At 37.8% G+C, this 21,362-nt stretch overlaps 1 protein-coding gene across 1 annotated transcript in view; it reads right to left on the reverse strand.

Annotated features, from left to right (window-relative positions):
• The window catches only part of KDM5A (lysine demethylase 5A), a 134,685-nt gene that overhangs the window by 95,356 nt on the left and 17,967 nt on the right, over nucleotides 1–21,362 (reverse strand). Inside the window, exons 5-8 of the mRNA XM_024567526.4 lie at nucleotides 19,650–19,784; nucleotides 2,616–2,721; nucleotides 1,152–1,243; nucleotides 391–549 (exon numbers count right to left, since the gene is read on the reverse strand). Of these exons, the coding sequence (XP_024423294.1) occupies nucleotides 391–549; nucleotides 1,152–1,243; nucleotides 2,616–2,721; nucleotides 19,650–19,784 (492 nt within the window). The remainder of the gene's footprint in view (nucleotides 1–390; nucleotides 550–1,151; nucleotides 1,244–2,615; nucleotides 2,722–19,649; nucleotides 19,785–21,362) is intronic.

Below are 21,362 nucleotides of genomic sequence, written 5' to 3' on the forward strand. Positions count from 1 at the left end.
AAGGCAAACTGTCAGAACACAATTTTTACAGTTCCATTCAGGATCTCTTTTAAAAAACCCTGGAGACTTTAGCCCTGGCTGATGTTGCTCAGTTGGTTAGAGCAACATCCTGTAACCAAAAGATTGTGGGTTCGATCCCCTGTGCAGTTCCCTGTCAGGGCACATGTGGGAGGCAACCAATCGATGCTTCTCACTTCAATATTTCTCTCTTACCCTAAAAGCAATGAAAAAAATGTCCTCGGGTAAGGATAAAATATAATTTTTTTTAACATCCTGGAGATTTTAAACACTGAAAAACAAAGAATAGAAGAAGTTTTTGGGAATGTGTTTACAGTATGTATGCATGCATGTGTTATTCTTCTTAGTTTTAAAAGAATCTGTAAATTGTACCTCAGCAACACATTTTGGACACCTCCAATCTCCTTTGGGCACATCAGGTAGTGGAGGAATCAAACAAAAGGTATGATAGCTATCATCACATCCATCACACAAAAGCAGTTTATCTTCATTATTTCCCCGACCACAAAACATACAAACATAGAGATCAACCTGTTAAAAAACAAAATAAAAGTCTATTTTCTATAATAAGTAATATTAAATTTTTACCAGGAACTCCCTAATTGAAACAAAATAATGTACACTAAAAAGTAAATACAACTTAAATCCTGAATATTTATTTTAAATAAATGTACTTAAAACAGCTTTTCATAAAACTTCCTAAATTTCCTCAGCTACTATAGGCAAGTTAATAAGAGCATATTGAGTTATAAGAATAAAGAAAAATTCTTTAGAGTACTTGAAAGTTAATTTATAGAGATTAGATATACCAAGTCATCCTTCCTATATACAAATGCTCTGTTAAGAGAATGAATACTGAGTACTATCTATAATACAGCTCAAGAATTTAGAGATTCATATTCATTCTCTCACTTAGTTACTCACAAAGTCTACGACTTACGGGAACAGTATAAGCATACAGTACAAAGCAAGGTTAACAGTACATAACCAAAGCTGCAACTTTAGATTTACCATTAAGTCTTCTAACCAAATACATTAACTAGATGGCATACCAAGATACTAGAGCAAGATAAAAAGTGCAAAACTAAATAAAAATAAATCTTTTCCCTCCTGACACATCTCAGAACACTTACAAAGTTAACAGAGAGAGTTCCTTTCCGTTGTCTCATTTGCATGTTAAATGCGTCTGACCTGTTGGCAACTTTTCGTCTTCGGGAGACCTCATCTTAAAATAAAAATAGTTAAATAATAATAGTAAAAACTAAAGTTGAGAGCTTACTCTGGACCAGATACTATTCAAAATTCTTTAAATTATGAGATAGAAAACTATTATCCCCCCTTGAAGATAAAGAATCAGAATTATAGAGAAGTTAGATAACTTGCCTAAAATCACACAGCCAGTTAATGGCAGATTTGGGATTCTAATCCAGGCAAATCAAGTTCCAGAGTTCAACTACTAATTCTATACTGACTGTATGTAGTACTTATCAAGGACTAATTTGAGACTACTTTTATGACATTGCCAGCCAATACAATAATTATAAGAATGGAAAAGATAATCAAAGTGCTTAATTCTTAAAAGGGTAATAATAAACATTACAATGTATTTAGTAAGTCCTATCACACTAAATGTTTTGAGAATGATGACACAATATTATCTGATCCTCCAGAGTTCAGTCCACAATCTGAATTACAAGTTAGTCACTGATATCATAAAATGTGATGACTTGTGATTGTAGCATTTCATTAATTTCTTACACAGTGAAAATATATCTACCACAATCTTTGTTAAGTTTTAAAACTGACATGTACATACAGAGAAAAATAGAACGTGATTCTGTATTAGTAATTTTACTCACAAAAAGGTTTCAAACATGCTAAGCTGAGAGTACCAGGTTTTCCTAAAACAGTTCATTTAAATGAACTATAATAATATGTTATGGCAATTATAGAAAAATGTCAAAATTATAGTTAGAAGTTAGCCCTGACTGTTGTGGTTCAGTGGATTGAGCACGGGCTATGAACCAAAGGGTCGCCAATTCGATTCCTAGTCAGGGCACATGCCTGGGTTGCGGGCCAGGTCCCCAGTATGGGGTGTGCGAGAGGCAACCACACATTGATATTTCTCTCCCTCTCTCCTTCTCTTCCCTCTCTCTGAAAATGAATAAATAAAACCTTAAAAACAAAATTATAGTTAGAATTTAAGTCATAAGCTCTCCCCACTAACTTTTGATACTAAAGGCCAGAGAATCCTCTCTTTCTCTTTGAATTTAAGTTACAAGCCTTAGATCACAGAGAAACTAATTTCACTGTTCTCATAAACTTGCCTTTATAAACTACAATAAATTTCTGTGTCACATTAGACATAGAAAAATTTCTCTCCGAAATATTATAAAAATTCAACCTAATCTGGATCCTCACACCTTAAATTTAAGATTATCTAACATAAAAAAAGGTGACTTGTCTAGGAACCATGTTGCAAGTTTACAAGTCTTTGGAAAATTCCAAGGCAGACCTCAATACAAACATCATTTGCATCTTTCTATGACCATATTGTTATACCTTATTTCTTTTCATGACCAAGTAACAGATTTTACCTTCTTTATCTTTTGCGCCCATTGCCAGGCCCACAACCTTAGGCCCAGCCCCAAAAATTCGAAGTTTCTTCAGTTCTGTGTTTCTATTCACTTCTCCAGATTCTGACTAAACAAACAAACAAAAACAAACTCACATTAGTCTAATTATTCCGATTCATACATTTATTTCTTAGCAAAGAAAAATTTCGCTTGGGATGGTAAACACACAATACAATATACAGACGATGTCTTATAGAACTGTATACCTGAAACCTATATAATTTTATTAACAAATGTCATCCCAATAAATTCAATTTAAAAATATAAAAGTTTAAAGATCCTCTTCAAGAGGAAGAAAAAAATTATTTCTTCTCTAATTCCACTCACTGCTTCATTGCAACAGTTGAGCACACACCATCAAAGGTATACAACACCCAAATTCCTTTCCACAAAAGAAAATCTTTCATTAAAAGCACAGCTGTTAATTAGGTTCTGTCCAGAGACAAAAACTACTGGTAATAATTAAAGGATTAATTCAATAGAAAGTTCTATTTCCAGGAACTTTCCAGAAAGTTCTATTGAGTTAATTGAAGTTCTAACTTGCTAATGGACACCAATTTTAATTAGAGAGAATGTATGCCCATCCCAACAGATAAATATGATTGTCCTAAGATAATTATGCCCATGCCATTTCTCTTTGTTGGTGATGTCCTAGCTAGGGATTAGAATGTTATCTTGGTCTAGCCAATGAGACATATGAAAGAGCTACTAGAAGCCTTAGAGAAAGATTTTCATCGTCTAATAAAAGAGAAAGTTTCTCAAAGAGTTAGCCCTTTTGCCCCAACTTCCTTTTCTACTCCCGGGAGACTCCCTCTGGTGAAAGAACAGTGCTTGACTGTGCAGCAGACACACTGCAATTAGGAGGATATAGATATGTCATTCACACACTGAAGAAAGCAAGGCATAAAGATGTAAACAGCCTGGGCTATTGATGACAATGTACAGTTGCTGTTATCAATCCTAGAACTACCTATATCTCTAAAAATCTTATGTGAAAAACATATCCTTATATGAAAACTGTGTTGTTAATGTTTAAGCTATTATCATTTGATATTCTAGTACTTGAAAATGATAGGTTCCTGACAGACATGACTGTTACACTTTGAATTTAGATGAACCATATCTCTTAACAGAGACTAAGTAAATACTCAAAATCCATTTTAGATGTCAGAAGAGTAATTGGAAGCTACACTAACCTCCTCCCATAACCAATCTGGAAAAACAACTAAATTGTGGAGGAATCATCCTAAATAACCATCTGAACAATAGCTGGAAAGAAGCCGTATAACCATGAAGGGAGAGAAGAAAACACTTCACCACAACATGACTGGTAGGGAGTACAGAGAAGAGAGAGCGCTGGCTGGGCTCCCATGGGCAGCAGCTGAAGATCTAGACAGATATTTCAGCAGCCAGGGTCTTCCCCTGAGAAGTGTGGGGTCTAAACCCCAAACTAGGCTCCCTAACTGACTGCACCAGAGCCAGAAAAAAACCCAGGTAACAATCAGCTGTGAAAAGCAGAGGGTTTCGATCTGTCAGAAAGACATGGCTGGAAACTCAGAGAGCCTCTTAAAGGGCCAATGAACAAAATTTCATTTGCAGCCACTTACCCTGAGCTCTGGCAGAGGGAGAGCAGAGGGGACGAGAGATGCTTGAGGAGAGTCTAGAGTTGGTGGCCCTGGGGAGAGAACTGAAGTAATAACCACAAGGTTCCCAGTGCTGAGTCATTCCCCATACTGCAGGGGCCATCTCTGTCAGGCAGAGAGCACTCCCCGCCAAGTGGCATCAGCCTGAGGGAAGCAACAGCTCTGCCCACAGGAATTACTTGGCCCACCCTGTGGTGCTTAAGCTTCTCAGTACAGCTTGAGGTTATATCACTGATTAGTTTAATAACTAAGGCAGAGCTCTGGGAGCTCTATGGGGCTTCAGCTGACCCTCCGCCAGGCCCAGTACTGATGAAAGCTGGCCTTGGTGTGCAGCCAGCATGGTTCTTTCTGCGCACAAACAAGCCCAGCAGAGAGAGCTACAGGCTGATAGCTCTGAACAAGTTGACCAAGGCCAGTCACAAGCAGTGTCTGACAAAGGCCAACACCAGACACTCTGCAGATCTACCTAATATATAGAAATAAATACAAAGAAGCAGCCAAAATGGGAAGAAAAAGAAACAGACCCCCAAATGAAAGAACAAGAAAATACTCCAGAAGAGCTAAATGAAATGGAGGCAAGCAATTTATCAGATAGAGAATTTAGAGTAATGATTATAAGGATACTCAACAGCATGAAAAAAGACAAAAACCACAAAAAAGAACACGCCAGAATTAAAGAATGCAGTATCTGAAGTAAGTAATACACTGGAAGGAATAAACAGTAGGTTAGATGAAGCAGAGGATCAAATCAGTGATTTGAAAGACAAAGTAGAAAACAACAATCAGGCAGAGCAGCAAAAAGAAAAAAGAATTTAAAAAAAAAATGAGAAGAGCTTGAGAAACATTTTGAACATGAAGCATAACAATATCCACATTATGGAAATACCACAAGGAGAAGAGAGTGAGCAAGGGATCAAAAACCTATTTGAAGAAATAATGATTGAAAACTTCTCTAGTCTGGTGAAGAAAAAAAAGACACACAAGTCCAGGAAGCTCAGAGTCCCAAACAAGTTGGATCCAAACAGGCATACACCAAGACACACCATAATTAAAATGAGAAGGCTTTAAAGACAAGGAGAGAATCCTAAAAGCCACTAGAGAAAAGCATATAGTTACATACAAAGGGGCACCAATTAGACTGTCATCTGATTCCTCAACAGAAACATTTCTGGCCAGAAGGGAGTACGTGAAATATTCAAGGTGATGAAAAGCAAGGAACTACAATGGAGGCTACTTTACCCAGCAAGGCTATCATTTAAAATTGAAGAAAAAATAAGGCACTTCCCAGGTAAGAAAAAGCTAAAGGAGTTTGTTAACACCAAACCAGTACTGCAATAAATGTTAAAAGGATTGCTTTAAGAAGAAGAAGAGCAGTGGCTGTTGTGGCTCAGTGGATCAAGTGCTGGCCTGTGAACCAAAGGGTCATTGGTTTGATTCCCAGCGAGGGCACATGCCTGGGTTGTGGGCCAGGTCCCCAATAGGGGACGTTCGAAAGGCAACCACACATTGATGTTTCTCTCCTGCTCTTTAAAAAAAGAAAAGGGTTTGAATGGTCCAGCCATGAGACATAGGGTTAGCTGAACGGATAAGAAAACAAGACCCATATATATGCTGCTCCAAGAGTTCAAAAGATTTACACAGACTAAAAAAATGCAAATGGAAAGGAAAAAAATGGGGTAGCAGTACTTATACCTGACAAAACAGACTTTAAAACCAAGGTTATAGTAAAAGACAAAGGATACTACATAATGATAAAGAGAACAATCCAACAATAGGATATAATCCTAGTAAACATTTACATACCCAACTTAGGAGCACCTAAATATATGAAGCAAATTGTGTTGGTCATAAAGGGAGAGAACAACAGAAATACAGTCAGGGATCTTAACACCCCATTAACTTCACACCATTAACTTCAACAGATACATCTTTCAGACAGAAAATCAACAAGGAGACAGCAGCCTTAAGAAAACCCTTGATCAAACGGATTTAATTGGTATCTCCAGAGCATTTCACTCCAAAAGAATATAAACGTTTTTAAGTGCCCATAGAACATTTTCTAGGAGAAACCATGTTAGGACACAAAAGAAGTCTCATTAAATTTAATAAGACTGAAATCATATCAAGCATCTTCTCTGACCACAATGGTATGAAACTAGAAATCAATCACAAGAACACTGAAAACACACAATGACATGGAAGCTAAATGGGTCAACAATGAGATCAAGGAAGAAATCAAAAGATACCTTGAAACAAATGAAAATGAGGACACAACAATCCAAAATCTGTGGGACACTGGGAAAGTAATCCTAAAAGGGAAATTCATAGCATACAGGCCTATTTCAAAAAAACAAGAAAAAGGTCAAAAAGAAAATCTAACTTTACACTTAAAGGAACTTGAAAAAGAACAACAAACAAAACCCAAAGTGAGTAGAAAGAAGGAAATAATAAAGATGAGAGCACAAATAAGTGAAAGAGTCTAAAAAATGATACAAAAGATCAATGAATCCAGGAGTTGATTCTTTGAAAAGGTAAACAAGACTGACAAACATTTAACCAGACTCATCAAGAAAAAAGGAGAAAAGACTCAAGTAAATAAAATCAGAAATGAAACAGGAGAATTAATAACTGACACCAAAGAAATACAAAGGACTTTAAGCAAATATTATGAAAAACTATATGCCAACAAACGACAAATTCCTGGAAACATATACTCTTCCAAAACTAAATCAGGATGCACCAGAGAATCTGAATAGACAGATTATACCTGGTGAAATTGAAGCAGTAATCAAAAAACTCCCAAAAAACAAAAGCCCTAGACTGGATGGCTTCACAGGGGAATTTTACCAATTATTCCAAGAACTAACACCTCTCCTTCTCAAACTACTTCACAAAATCCAAGAAGAGGGAAGGCTCCCAAACTCACTTTATGAAGCCAAAATAATCCTAATTCCAAAATCAGATAAAGACACTACAAAGAAAGACAATTATAGCCAAGATCCCTGATAAGCATAGATGCTGAAGTCCTCAACAAGATATTAGCAAACCAAATACAGCAATGCATCAAAAAGATCATAGAGCATGATAAAGTGGGATTTATTCTGGGAATGCAAGGTTGGTACAACACTCATAAATCAATAAATGGAATTCACCACATAAACAAAATAAAGGATAAGAACCATGTGGTCACATCAATAGATGCAGAAAAAGTATTTGATAAAATCCAGCACTCATTTATGATTAAAAAAAAAAAACTTTCAGCAAAGTGGGAGTAGAAGGAACACACCTAAACATAATAAAGGCCATAAATGACAAGCCCACTTCCAGCATCATACTCAAGGGGCAAAAACTACAAGCATTGCCCTTGAGAGAGGGAACAAGACAAGGATGTCTGCTTTCACCTCTCATATTCAACATGGTATTGGAAGTCCGAGCCATAGCAATCAGACAAGAAGAAATAAAAGACATCCAAGTTGGAAAGAAAGAAGTAAAACGCTCATTATTTGCAGATGACGTGATACTGTACATAGAGAACCCCAAAGATTCCACTAAGAAACTAGAACTGATAAATGAATTCAGCAAAGTAGCAGGATAAAAAATTAATATCCAGAAATCAGTTTCATTTACATATACTAATAATGAACTAACAAAAAGGGAAATGAAGAAGGTCCATTCACAATTGCTTCAAAAAGAATAAAATACCTAGTAATAAACCTAACCAAGGATGTAAAAGACCTGTAGTCAGAAAATTATGAAGCTCTGAAGAAAGAAACTGAAGAAGATACAAATAAGTGGAAATACATACAATGTTCATGGACAGGAAGAATTAACATCATTAAAATGTCCATGCCACCCAAATCAATCTACAGAGTCAACCAATTCCTATCAAGACTCCAATGACAGATTGGAGTAGAACTGGAACAAATTTATATGGAACCAAAAGGCCCCACACAGCAACAGTGATCCTGAGACAAAAGATCAATGTTGGAGGAATCATGCTAACTAGTACCAACTATGTTATAAGGCCATAGTAATCAAAACAGTGTGCTGTCATAAAAACAGACTCACAGATCAATGGAAGAGAATAGAGAGCCCAGAAATAAACTCACATCTTTACAGTCAATTAATATTTGACAAGGAAGCAAGCAAATACAATGGGCTAAAAATAGTTTATTCAATAAATGGTATTGGGAAAACTGGACAGATACACACAGAGAAATGAAACTAGACCCCCTTCAGACACCACACACAAAAATAAATTCAAAATGGATCAAAGACTTAAATGTTCGACCCGAAACCATAAAAATTCCAGAAGAACACATAGGCAACAAAATATCAGACATTGTTCATAGCAATTTTTTATTGGATATATCTCCCCAGGCAAGGGAAACAAAAGAAAAAATTTAAAAATGGGACTACAGCAAACTAAAAAGTGTTACACAGCAAAAGAAATGATCAACAAAATAAAAATACCACTTCCTATCTGGTGTGGCTCAGTGGACTGAACACTGGCCTGCAAACCAAAGGGTTGCCAGTTCGATTCCTGGGCAGGGCACATGCCTGGGTTGCAGGCAAGGTCCCAGCTGAGGTCTTGGGAAAGGTGGCTGTTCAATGTTTCCCTCCCACATAAAGGACTCTTTCCCTTTCTTTCTCCCTCCCTTCCTCTTTGTCTAAAATAAATAATTAAATAAAATAAAAATAAAAAGACAATCCACAGAATGTGAGAACATATTCACCGACACATCTCGTAAGGGATTAATATCCAAAATTTGTAAAGAACTTACAAAACTCAACACCAAAAGAACCAAACAACGCAATTAAAAAATGGGCTAAGGACCTGAACAGACATTTATTCAAAGAAGATATACAGATAGCCAATAGGCATATGAAAAAATGCTCAATGTCCCTAAAAAGAGAAATAAAAATTAAAACCATAATGAGATATCTCACATCTGTCAAAATGTCTATCATCAATAAGTCAACAAACAAGTGCTGGCAAGGATGTGGAGACAGGGGAACCCTTTGCACTGTTGGTGGAAATGCAGATTGGTACAGCCACTGTGGAAAGCAGTATGGAGGTTCCTCAAAAAATTAAAAATGGATCTGCCTTTCGACCCAGCAATCCCACTTCTGGGAATATATCCGAAGGAATACAAAACACTACTTTCAAAGAACATAACACCCCTATGTTCACTGCAGCATGACTTACAATCACCAAGATATGGAAGCAGCCCAAGTATCCATCAGTAGATGAGTGGATAAAACAATTATAGGACACTTACACAATGGAATACTAGCTGGCCATAAAAAAAGAGGAAAATTTTACCCTTTGTGACAGTATGGATGGACCTGGAGAACATTATGCTAAGTGAAATAAGCCAGCCAGAGAAAGACAAATACCATATGATTTCACTCATATGTAGAATGTAACAAACAAACTGAACTAACAAACAACTCATATATAGAGTGCAGGAGGACAGCTGGAGGGGAGGTTATGGGGTGGAGGGATTGAGCAAAAAGAAAAACGGACTCATATCTGTCAAGACAGCGGCGAGTTGGTGGGAGCGGAGTCCACTTCCCCTCAACGACAGTGAAATACCTAGCTGATCTGAGGAGCAGAGTGAATAGCCAACAGTATTCCAGCATATATGAAGATCGGAGACCAAAGATAGAGGACATTGAAAGATCAGACGGTAAGAAGAGTGCTTAAGGACAATAAGGTCCCTGGGACCAGCGCGGGGACCAGGGCAGCTGAAGCCCCCGCCCAGGCGCAGGGTCTGCTGCAGGATTATTGGGAGAGAGCCAGGCTGGGCTGTGTGAGCAGCCAGGTGCTTGTTTGGACCAGGGGGGCTTGAATAGGAAGAATTTCTCAAAAAGGAAAAGAAAATAGAGGCATGCAGCAGCTAGCTAGAGAACTCTCCGCAGCAGCCCTGTCCTCTGGCACCCCTCCCCCCTCAGCCCCTGGACTGTGAACGCAGAAAAGCAGGCCGGGAGCTCACCTGAAGCCTGGCTGGCACACACCCAGATTAGCGGACTGGGGGCCCACACCTGAAACCCCAGGTGGGCGCCCACCCTGGTAAGTGGCCCGGCTGCCTGGGCACACAGACAAAAAGCGCCTGGGTGGGCACGCAACCGGATCAGTGCCTGGCTGCCCCCGCTCACTGACCCAAAGCAGGGGATCGGCAGCCAACCCAAGTCCCAAGCGATCAACAGCCTGGCTGCCTGCAGGCGACCACACCCAAAAGCACCGGTTCTGAAAAACTCCTGCCTAGCCCCTGCGCACAGAACCCTGCAGGGCCTACTGGCTCTCTAGGAGGAAGGCAGAACGCCCCGCAGAGGGGAGCAGCAGGGCTAGGGGAGACTGCATTCCCCAGAAAGACACAACCCAGTAGAGGGCTGAATTACCCCACAGCAGCACCAAGAGCCCCTAGCATCTAAGACAGCAAAGAGCAAGAAGATGGAATGTGAGTTGCCCCAAATTGGTGCAACTCAAGGACAGCACAGCCGGTGAACTAAAGGCCTAGTGGGGAGCAGAAGGACCAGGAGGAACTGGACTGAAGGCTGAACAACAGGGAAGAGTGTGGCTCAGGAAGGGAGAAAAGTGAAACCAATCCTTCCAACCACCCCCTCCCGTTCCACAGACAAGAACACCAGCAGAACTAACCTGACCAGTTTAAAGCCAGCAGAAGACTTTTTTTCTTTCCTCCGTTCCCCCTGAATTCCTACTTCCTTTCTGTCCTTCTTTCTTTTTTTATTCCTTCTTCCTTCCATCCTTTACACTTTTTATTCCTTCTTCCTGCCTTCTTTTATTCTTTTGTTTTAATTTTTGTTAAAATTCCTTATCTTGCCTCTGATCTTTCTTTATTCCTTCTTCCTTCCTTCCTTTCCTTTTGTTCCCTTTTCCCCTCCTTTCCTTCTTTTTTTTCTTCTTCCCCCCCCCTTCTCTTTTTCCCAGGTGAGACAAGAAAACCTGGAGTGCTGAAAAGACCAGAGTTAGACCATGTTACACCCATAAACGTCAGCTCAAGACCAGTGAGCACAGGAGATTAAGGAGACAGCACCACTGAACCCCACTGGCATTCTACCATAGAAGTTCATACCATAAACCCAGGGAGTCAGAATAGATCAATTTAAGAAGCAGAGGCTAACAAGAAGAGTCTCACAAACAATGGGAAGACAAAGAAACAATGCCCAAATGAAAGGAAAGGAGGAAGCCTCAGAAAGAATGCTAGCTGAAAAAGAGGCACCTCAACTCTCAGATACTGAGTTCAAAGCAATGGTCATCAGGAAGCTCACTGAGCTCTCTGAGCTCAAAGAGAACTACCAGGAACTACAGGGAAACTACAATGAACTCACTGCAAACTATATTAACATGAAAAAGGAAATAGAAACTATCAACAAGGGCCAAGAGGAAATGAAGAATACAATTTCAGAATTGAAGAACACAGTAGAAGGAAATGAAAAGCAGACTTGATGAAGCAGAGGATCGGATCAGCAAGCTGGAGGACAAAGTAGAAAAACATACCCAGAAAGAGCAAGAAAAGGAAAAGAGGCTCAGAAAGAATGAAGAGGCAATAAGGGAAATGCAGGACAACATGAAACGTAACAATATCCGTATAATAGGAATACCAGAAGGAGAAGAAGAAGAGCAAGGGATAGAAAACCTGTTTGAAAAAGTAATGATGGAAAATGTCCCTAATTTGATGAGAGAAAAAGTCACCCAAATCCAGGAAACACAGAGAGTCCCAAGCAAGAGGAACACAAAGAGACCCACTGCAAGACACATCATAATTAAAATGGCAAATCTCCAAGACAAAGAGAGGATCTTAAAGGCAGCAAGGGAGAAAAAGGAAGTAACATACAAGGGAGCCCCAACAAGGTTAGCAACCGACTTCTCAATGGAAACACTCCAAGCCAGAAGAGAATGGCAAAAAATATTCCAAGTAATGAGAAACAGAGGCCTGCAACCAAGACTACTTTACCCAGCAAGGCTCTCAATCAAGATAGGAGGCCAAATAAGGAGCTTCCCAGACAAAAGAAGTCAGAAAGAATACACCTCCACCAAACCAGCTCTGCAAGAGATGCTAAAGGGACTGCTTTAAGGAAAGGAAGGAAAAGAGAAAGAGAGAGGAACACAGGTAGGAAAAAATGGCAATGAATAACTACCTATCGATAATAACCTTAAATGTAAATGGGTTAAATGCTCCAATCAAAAGACATAGAATAGCTGATGGATAAGAAAACATGACCACACATATGCTGCCTACAAGAGACCCATCTCAGGACAAAAGACTTACACAGACTGAAAGGGAAAGGCTGGAAACAAATTTTCCAACCAAATGGACAGGAAAAAAAAGCAGGGGTAGCAATACTCATATCAGACAAAATAGACTTCCAAAGAAGGACCATAAAGGGAGACCCAGAAGGTCACTTCATATTACTCAAAGGAAGAATCCACCAAGACGACATAAACTTTGTAAATAAATATGCACCCAACACCGGAGCACCCAAATACATAAAGAAAATCTTGGAGGACTTCAAGAAAGATATTGACAGCAACACAATTATAGCAGGGGCCTTTAACACCCCACTATCAAAAATGCACAGGTCTTCCAAACAAAATATCAACAAGGATATTGTGTCACTTAACAATACCCTAGAGGAAATGGACTTAACTGATATCTATAGAGCTTTTCATCCCAAAGAAGCAAAATACACATTCTTTTCAAGTGTCCATGGAACTTTTTCAAAGATAGACCACATGATAGGACACAAAGCAAGCCTCAAGAAATTCAAGAAAATTGAAATCATATCAAGCATTTTCTCTGACCACAAGGGACTGAAACTAGAAACCAACCCCAAAGGAAAAAACCCAAAACACTCAAAACCATGGAGACTGAATAGCATGCTATTAAACAATGAATGGGTCAAGAACGAGATTAGGGAAGAAATCAAAAACTTTCTGGAAACAAATGAAAATGAACTCACAACAACCCAAAACCTATGAGACACAGCAAAGGCAGTCCTGAGAGGGAGTTCATAGCAATACAGGCCTACCTTAAAAAGATAGAAACATTTCAAACAAACAACCTAACCCTACGCCTACAAGAACTGGAAGAACAACAACAAAGACAGCCCAGAACAAGCAGAAGGAAGGAAATAACCAAGATCAGAGCAGAGTTAAATGACATAGAGACTAAAAGCACAATTCTAAGGATCAATGAATCCAGGAGCTGGTTCTTTGAAAAGATAAACAAAATCGACAAGCCTTTAAGTAGGCTCATCAAGAAAAAAAGAGAGAGGATCCAAATAAACACAATTAGAAATGAAAGAGGAGAGATTACAACTGATACCATAGAAATACAAAGGATTGTAAGAAATTACTACAAAGAACTGTATGCTAAGAAATTTGAAAACCTAGATGAAATGGACACATTTCTAGAAAAATATAATCTTCCAAAACTGAATGAAGAAGCAGCAGAAAACCTGAACAGACCAATAACAGCAGACGAAATTGAAGCAGTCATGAAAAAACTCCCAACACACAATTGCCCTGGATCAGATGGTTTCAAAGGAGAATTCTACAAAGCATTTAAGGAAGAGCAACTCCTATCCTTCACAGACTATTCAAAAAAATCCAAAATGATGGAAGACTCCCAAACTCTTTTTTGAAGCCAGCATCATCCTAATGCCAAAACCAGATAAAGACACAAGAAAGAAAGAAAACTTCAGGCCTATACACTGATGAACATAGATGCTAAAATTCTCCACAAAATATTGGCAAACCGCATCCAGCAATACATTAAAAACATCATACACCATGACCAAGTGGGATTCATCCCAGGGATGCAAGGATGGTACAACATTCCCAAATCAGTAAACATAATACATCACATAAATAACAGCAGAGAAAAAAGCCACATGATCATATCCATAGAAGGGGAAAAAGCATTTGATAAGATACAGCACCCATTTCTGATAAAAACACTCAGCAAAGTGGGAACAGAGGGAGCATTCCTCAACATAATAAAGGTCATATATGAGAGACCTACAGCCAACATCATACTCAATGGACAAGAACTTAGAGCTTTCCCACTAAGATCAGGAACAAGACAAGGATGCCCTCTCTCACCACTCCTATTCAACATAGTATTGGAAGTCCTAGCCACAGCAATCACACAAGAAAAAGAAATAAAAGGCATCCAAATTGGAAAGGAAGAAATGAAACTGTCACCGTTTGCAGATGACATGATAGTGTACATGGAAAATCCTATAGTCTCCACCAAAAAAACTGCTCGACCTAATAAATGAATTTGGCAAAATAGCTGGACACAACGTCAATACTCAGAAATCAAAGGCATTCCTGTACACCAACAACAAAACTGCAGAAACAGACATCAGGAACAAAATCCCATTTGATATAGCAACAAGAAAAATCAAGTACCTAGGAATAAACCTAACCGAGGAGCTAAAAGACCTGTACTCAGAAAACTACACAACACTGAAGAAAGAAATTAAGGAAAACACAAACAAATGGAAGCATTTACCATGCTCATGAATTGGAAGAATTAACATCATCAAAATGGCCATACTACCCAAAGCAATTTATAGATTCAATGCAATCCCTATTAGAGTACCCATGACATATTTCACAGATATAGAACAAACATTTCAGAAATTTATATGGAACCATAAACGACCCCGAATAGCTGCAGCAATTTTGAGAAAGAAGAACAAAGCAGGAGGGATCACAATACCTGATATCAAACTGTATTACAAGGCCACTGTAATCAAAACAGCCTGGTACTGGCATAAAAACAGGCACAGAGACCAATGGAACAGAACAGAGAGCCCAGAAATAAACCCAAGTCTTTACGGTCAATTAATATTTGACAAAGGAGGCAGGAGCATAAAATGGAGCAAAAACAGCCTCTTCAACAGATGGTGTTGGGAGATCTGGACAGCTACGTGCAAAAAAATGAAACTCGATCACCAACTTACGCCATACACGAAAATAAACTCAAGATGGATAAAAGACTTAAATATAAGTTGTAACACCATAAAAGTCCTCGAGGAAAACATTGACAGGAAAATCTCAGACATTTCACGCAGCAACATCCTCACAGACATGTCCCCTAAAGCAAGGGACATAAAGGAAAGAATAAACAAATGGGACCTCATCAAAATAAAAAGCTTCTGCATGGCTAAAAAAAACAGCATTAAAATGAAAAGAGAACCAACAGCATGGGAAAACATATTTGCTAATAATACCTCAGACAAGGGCCTGATCTCCAAAATATATAAAGAACTCACACGACTCCACTCCAGGAAGACAAACAACCCAATTAAAAAATGGGCAAAGGACTTTAACAGACACTTCTCCAAGGAAGACATACAGAGGGCCCAGAGACATATGAAAAGATGCTCAGCATCACTAGCCATCAGAGAGATGCAAATTAAAACCACAATGAGGTACCATCTCACACCAGTCAGAGTGGCCAACATAAACAAATCCACAAACAAATGTTGGAGAGGATGCAGAGAAAAGGGAACCCTAGTGCACTGTTGGTGGGAATGCAGACTGGTGAGGTCACTGTGGAAAACAGTATGGACTTTCCTCAGAAAACTAAATGGAACTGCCCTTTGACCCAGCAATTCTGCTGCTGGGATTATACCCTAAGAACCCTAAAACACCAATCCAAAAGAACCTGTGCACCCCAATGTTCATAGCAGCACAATTTACAACAGCCAAGTACTGGAAGCAACCTAAGTGCCCATCAGCAAACGAGTGGATCCAAAAACTATGGTATATTTACACAATGGAATTCTACGCAGCAGAGAGAAAGAAGGAGCTTATACCCTTTGCAACAGCATGGATGAAACTGGAGAGCATTATGCTAAGTGAAATAAGCCAGGCAGTGAGGGACAAATACCATATAATCTCACCTTTAACTGGAACATAATGAATAGAAGAAAAAGGCAAACAAAATATAACCGGAGACATTGAAGTTAAGAACAATCTAACAATAGCCAGAGGGGAGTGGGGAGTAGTCAAGGGGGGAGGGGATTACAGGAACTACTATAAAGGACACATGGACAAAATCAAGGGGGAGGGTGGAGGTGGGGGAGGGAGATGGGTTCAGCTGGGGTGGGGTGGAGGGATGGGGAGAAAAGGCATACAACTGTAATTGAATAAGAATAAAAAATTTTTAAAAAATGTATTGTGCGTGATAATATTACATAATCATCTTTCTAGATTAATCATGGGTTTTTCTTTAACATTTTTATTAAATTTATTGGGCTGGCATTGATTAATAAAATTACATAAGTTTCAAGTGTTAAAAAAAAAAGAACGGACTCATGGACATGGAGAACAGTGTGATAATTCCTGAGCGGAGGGGGAGGTATAAGGGGACTAAATGATAATAGAAAAAAATACAATAAAGATTAAATCAAAAATAAATAAATAAATGAAAACTTAAAACAAAATTTATTTTAAATATACTTAGTCAACAAGAATAAAAATAAAGCAGGACAAAATGCAGACTATAAATCTGGCTACACGACAGCTGATATCCAGACTACACTATTAAAAGATCTACATGAATCAAACCAACCAAATGGCAATTCAAAATTTACTTTCAACTTTAGTAAACTGATCTGGTTATATTTATCAACCTCTATAGTTAGTCCAACATTAAACACAACACTACACATCCTTTACCCCTACACTAAAGCAAAGTATATAATAATAAAAGCTAACATACTGAGTATATAGTATATGTCATATCAAAGTATTTTAATCAGTGAATCCTAATATAACCTTTACAGACAGGTAATGCAGTTCCAAAAAGTAGAAATAAAAAAATGACATTCTTTGGTATTACTGAAAAAAAAAAGTAGAAAAACAAAATTAAAAACTCAAAATGCCCTTCCACCTGGAATTTTTCAACTTTCTATTGATGATTGAAAAAATGATAATAAAAAAAACCATATCAGAATCTCTGGAACAAATTAAAGCAGTAATTACAGGAAATTTTACAGTCTTCACCATTTCAAAACTAAAGAATAAAAATAAATGAATTAAGTTACCAACTCAAAATGCTAGGAAAAGAACATTAACCAAAAAAACTTGGTGATGCTGCACTAGAATTGGAATCATCAGTATGACCTGAAAATATAGTTATAATGTTTTCAAAATTTATTTCCTAGCCCTGACACTAAAAGGGCCTATAAACGATGGTATCCCAGTAGGAACAAGCACAACTTCTGCTCAGATCTTGGTTTCTGAATACCATTTCTCACTGAAATTAACCAGGATTCCTTGGATAAATAGCTGATTCCAGGTCTAAAGCAGGACGAGAAAATGGTAAGCCCTTCTTATGCTTAAGTGCTCAAAAACTGATGGAGACATATCAAAAGGACATGAACCAGCTTGAACATGTTCCTGTTAACCAAGTTTGAAACAATCTGATTATCAAAAAGGAATAAAAGGTTTTAACAGATTATAGGACAACTATCAAAAAAAATCATGACATACAGTGATATAAAAAGGGGGAATCAGTCCTAGTTTCAAAGGTATAAACATACGTCAAAATGTACACTTAAGACATACACATTTTACTGCATGAAAAACAGCTCAAGAAAAAGTATGGGTTGTTCTTTAAAGAAAAAGGTTTGAACACATATATATGGCGGGCAGGGTTGGGGGGCAGGTGGAGATGGTAGCAGACAGAGGAGGCAAAAGAGAAAGATTTCACATCTGATACACTGAAATCATTAAAGAAGCCATAAAGGATGAAGGTAGTTTATCCTTGGAGAGAAAGGTACACTTTACCTAGAGATAAGCAGAGATTAAGAATGAATATTAACAGTTTTGTGTACGGGGCAAGAAGTTGGGAGTTCTACCAGAGAGCCTTTTTCTTACTAAAATAGAAAACTACAAATGAGGCAGGCTGATAATATAGTAATTAATAAATATGAGTTTAAGAAATTCTTAATTGCAAATCCTAAAATGGTTCTAGTTTCTACTTGTTATCAACCAATCTGACTCCAGTGACAATTATTACAATGGGTAAAAGCATTCTAATATAGTCCCTATTCTTGTATCAAAAAGCAGAACTTTTTCATTGTTTTAGAAGAAACATCAAAAGGGATTTCATCACAAGCTGGCAACTGATTAGCCACTTGGGGCAACTCTTCAGCCTTGAGTCACTATGTCAAAGAGACTACTACTCTTCAAGTGTTTCAGGTCTTGAAATAGAATCATGACCCCAAAGTTATCGCAACCATAGCAATAAAATCACTTAATGACTGAACCAGAGTTTACTAATTTATAGTGGGGCTATCACTTTCCAATTAATTTCCATTAAATTCGTATTCCCCATGCAAGACACCTCTCTTTCTGCTATCAAAGTACCTAAGAAGCTAAATTAGTGAATCAGGAGGTTATTTAATAAGCATAAACTCAGAACAAGGGAGGGAGACATGGCCTCAAAGACAGAGATATCCCCTGAGCTCTAAAACAGCAGCATAAAGTATCACTAGCCTGCCTCTCCAGTGACAACACTCCTTACCATCCCAGATACAGTGTCTCTTCTCATGGACTATCTTCCTTCTCTTATTCCCACTTTCAATGTACCCATTTCCATTCTTTTAACACAGGGTTTTTTAGATACATTAAAGTCAGTGATTAAAATCTAGTTAAGTTGTATTTTGATCTACCTATATGTTTAATTTAAATGGATCACATCTCAGAGTTCTAAGGGCACCTCACTTTCCCAACTTATAGACTTGTTTTTACTAAAAACCTTAAAAAATACTACTTTGGGGAACCACAATAAAAGGGAATAGTAGGGGGAGCAAACAAGAAGAAATTAGGGGACTTTTCTTCTGATGCATTCAACAGGCTTTGAAATTACTTTAGGTTATAAGAACACTATATAAATTACATTGGAATAGTCCAGACACTAAGAAACTTGTCCTCTGGTTTTTAAAGGAATGACAAGTGAAATATAGAACTACTCTGTCCTACCCCTCTCATTTCTGCTAACCATGAAAATAAAATGTACCAGAATTCATCAGCATGTCTGTGAAACTGACCCAACAGTATCCAATATCCAGTCACCCTCTGATTTGTCATCCCCATCAAAAATGTTCAAAATTAACAAAAAGTTTTCTAAATCAAAGCAGACTGAATTTTATAATTTCTTCCCCATTCATCTCAAAAATAACTGAAACACAGGTCTCTTCAAGTTTTAAATAGTAATAATATGGAACTGACTTCCCATAACCAGATGAACAGTCGATACATTTAAAACTCCTGTTATAAATGGCCCATGGAAATTGATACCTGAGACTTGACACGTCTTGTTCTCTTTGGTAGAATGTTCATTCTTGTGCCTGGCTCTGGGGAAGTTTGGACATCAGTACCAAGAACCTCAGGCTCCACTTTCTCCTTAAGATCTAAATTAGGCATTTGTACACCCTAAAGAATCAGAGCACAGAAAGAGAGCAGATTCACTGATAAGAGATCAGATTTGAGGCTCGGGGGAAAAAATATATATTTACAATAAATCCCTAATGCTACATGAAACCAGATGGCAAATCTCCACCAAACTGAGCTATAAATTGAAGTCAATCCCTATCAAAACCTAGCAGGCTTTTACAGAAATTGAGAAGCTGATCCTAAAATTTATGTGGAAATGCAAACTGTTTAGAAATTCTGGAAAAAAGAATAAAGTTTGAGGACTTACACTACTGGATATCAAAACTATAAAGCTACAGTACTCAAGACAGCAAAGTATTGGAGTTAAGGTAAATATATAGATCAAAGAACAAAACAGAGACCAGAAATAAACCCACATGTTTAAAGTCAACAGGTTTTCAACAAAGGTGCCAAAGTAAATCGATAGGAAAAGGGTGGTCTTTTAAACAAATGGTGCTGGTACAATTGGATATTCATATACCACTCTGCCCATCAGAAAAAACCTTACTTTTACCTTATACTTATACACACACAAAAAATAACTCAAAATGGATCAAGACCTAAATAAAAAGGCTAAAACTATAAGCTCTCTAGATGAAAACAAAGAAGAAAATCTTTGTAGTCTTGGGTTAGGAAAAGAGTTCTTAGCTATTAACAACAGAAAAACAGCCCATAAACGGGGAGGAAAAAATAGTATCAATAAATTACTCTTCAAATAGACACCATTATAAAATGAAAAGATAAACCACACACTAGGTAAAAGCATTTTTAAAAATCACTTTCCAATAAAGAACTTGTATCTAGAACATTCAGTGAATAAGTACAAGATGAGAAACAACCCAATAAAAAAAGATCTGAACAGACACTTCATAAAGGAAGATAAACAAATGGCTAATGTGCACATGAAAAGATGCAGAACACCATTAGTCATTAGAGACATGAAATTAAAACCACAATGAGATACCACTACACACCCACTAGAATGGCTATAAGCAAAAAAACTGACAATACCAACTGGTAGCAAAGACGTGGAGATATTGGAAGCCTCTACATTATTGGTACAAATGTAAAATGGTTCAGCCACTTTGGAAAACAGTTTGGCAGTTTCTTAAAAAGTTAAACATAAACTTACCATATAACCCAGCAATTCCATTCCTAGGTATCTACCCAAGAGAAATGAAAACATATGTCCACACAAAGACTTGTACTTTAATATTCATAGCATTATTCATAATAACCATAAACTGGAATAATGTGTCTATCCATCAACTACTACATGGATAAACAACTATAGTATAGCCATACAATGGAATATTATTCAGTCATAAAAAAGAATGAAGTACCAATACATGCTAAAACATGAATGAGCCTTAAAAACACTAGGCTAAGTGAAAGAAGCCAGACACAAAATCATATAGCATGATTCCATCTATGTGAAATTTCTAGAAAAGGTCAAACTATAGAGCCGGAAAGTAGATCAGGAGTTGTCTAGGTTTGGGGGTAGGAGCAAGAACCAACTACAAACACACACAAAGGTACTTTTTGGGCTGCTAAAAGTGTTTGTAAAACTAGATTGTA

This window comes from Desmodus rotundus, chromosome 3, assembly GCF_022682495.2.
Source record: "Desmodus rotundus isolate HL8 chromosome 3, HLdesRot8A.1, whole genome shotgun sequence".
Lineage (NCBI taxonomy): Eukaryota > Metazoa > Chordata > Mammalia > Chiroptera > Phyllostomidae > Desmodus > Desmodus rotundus.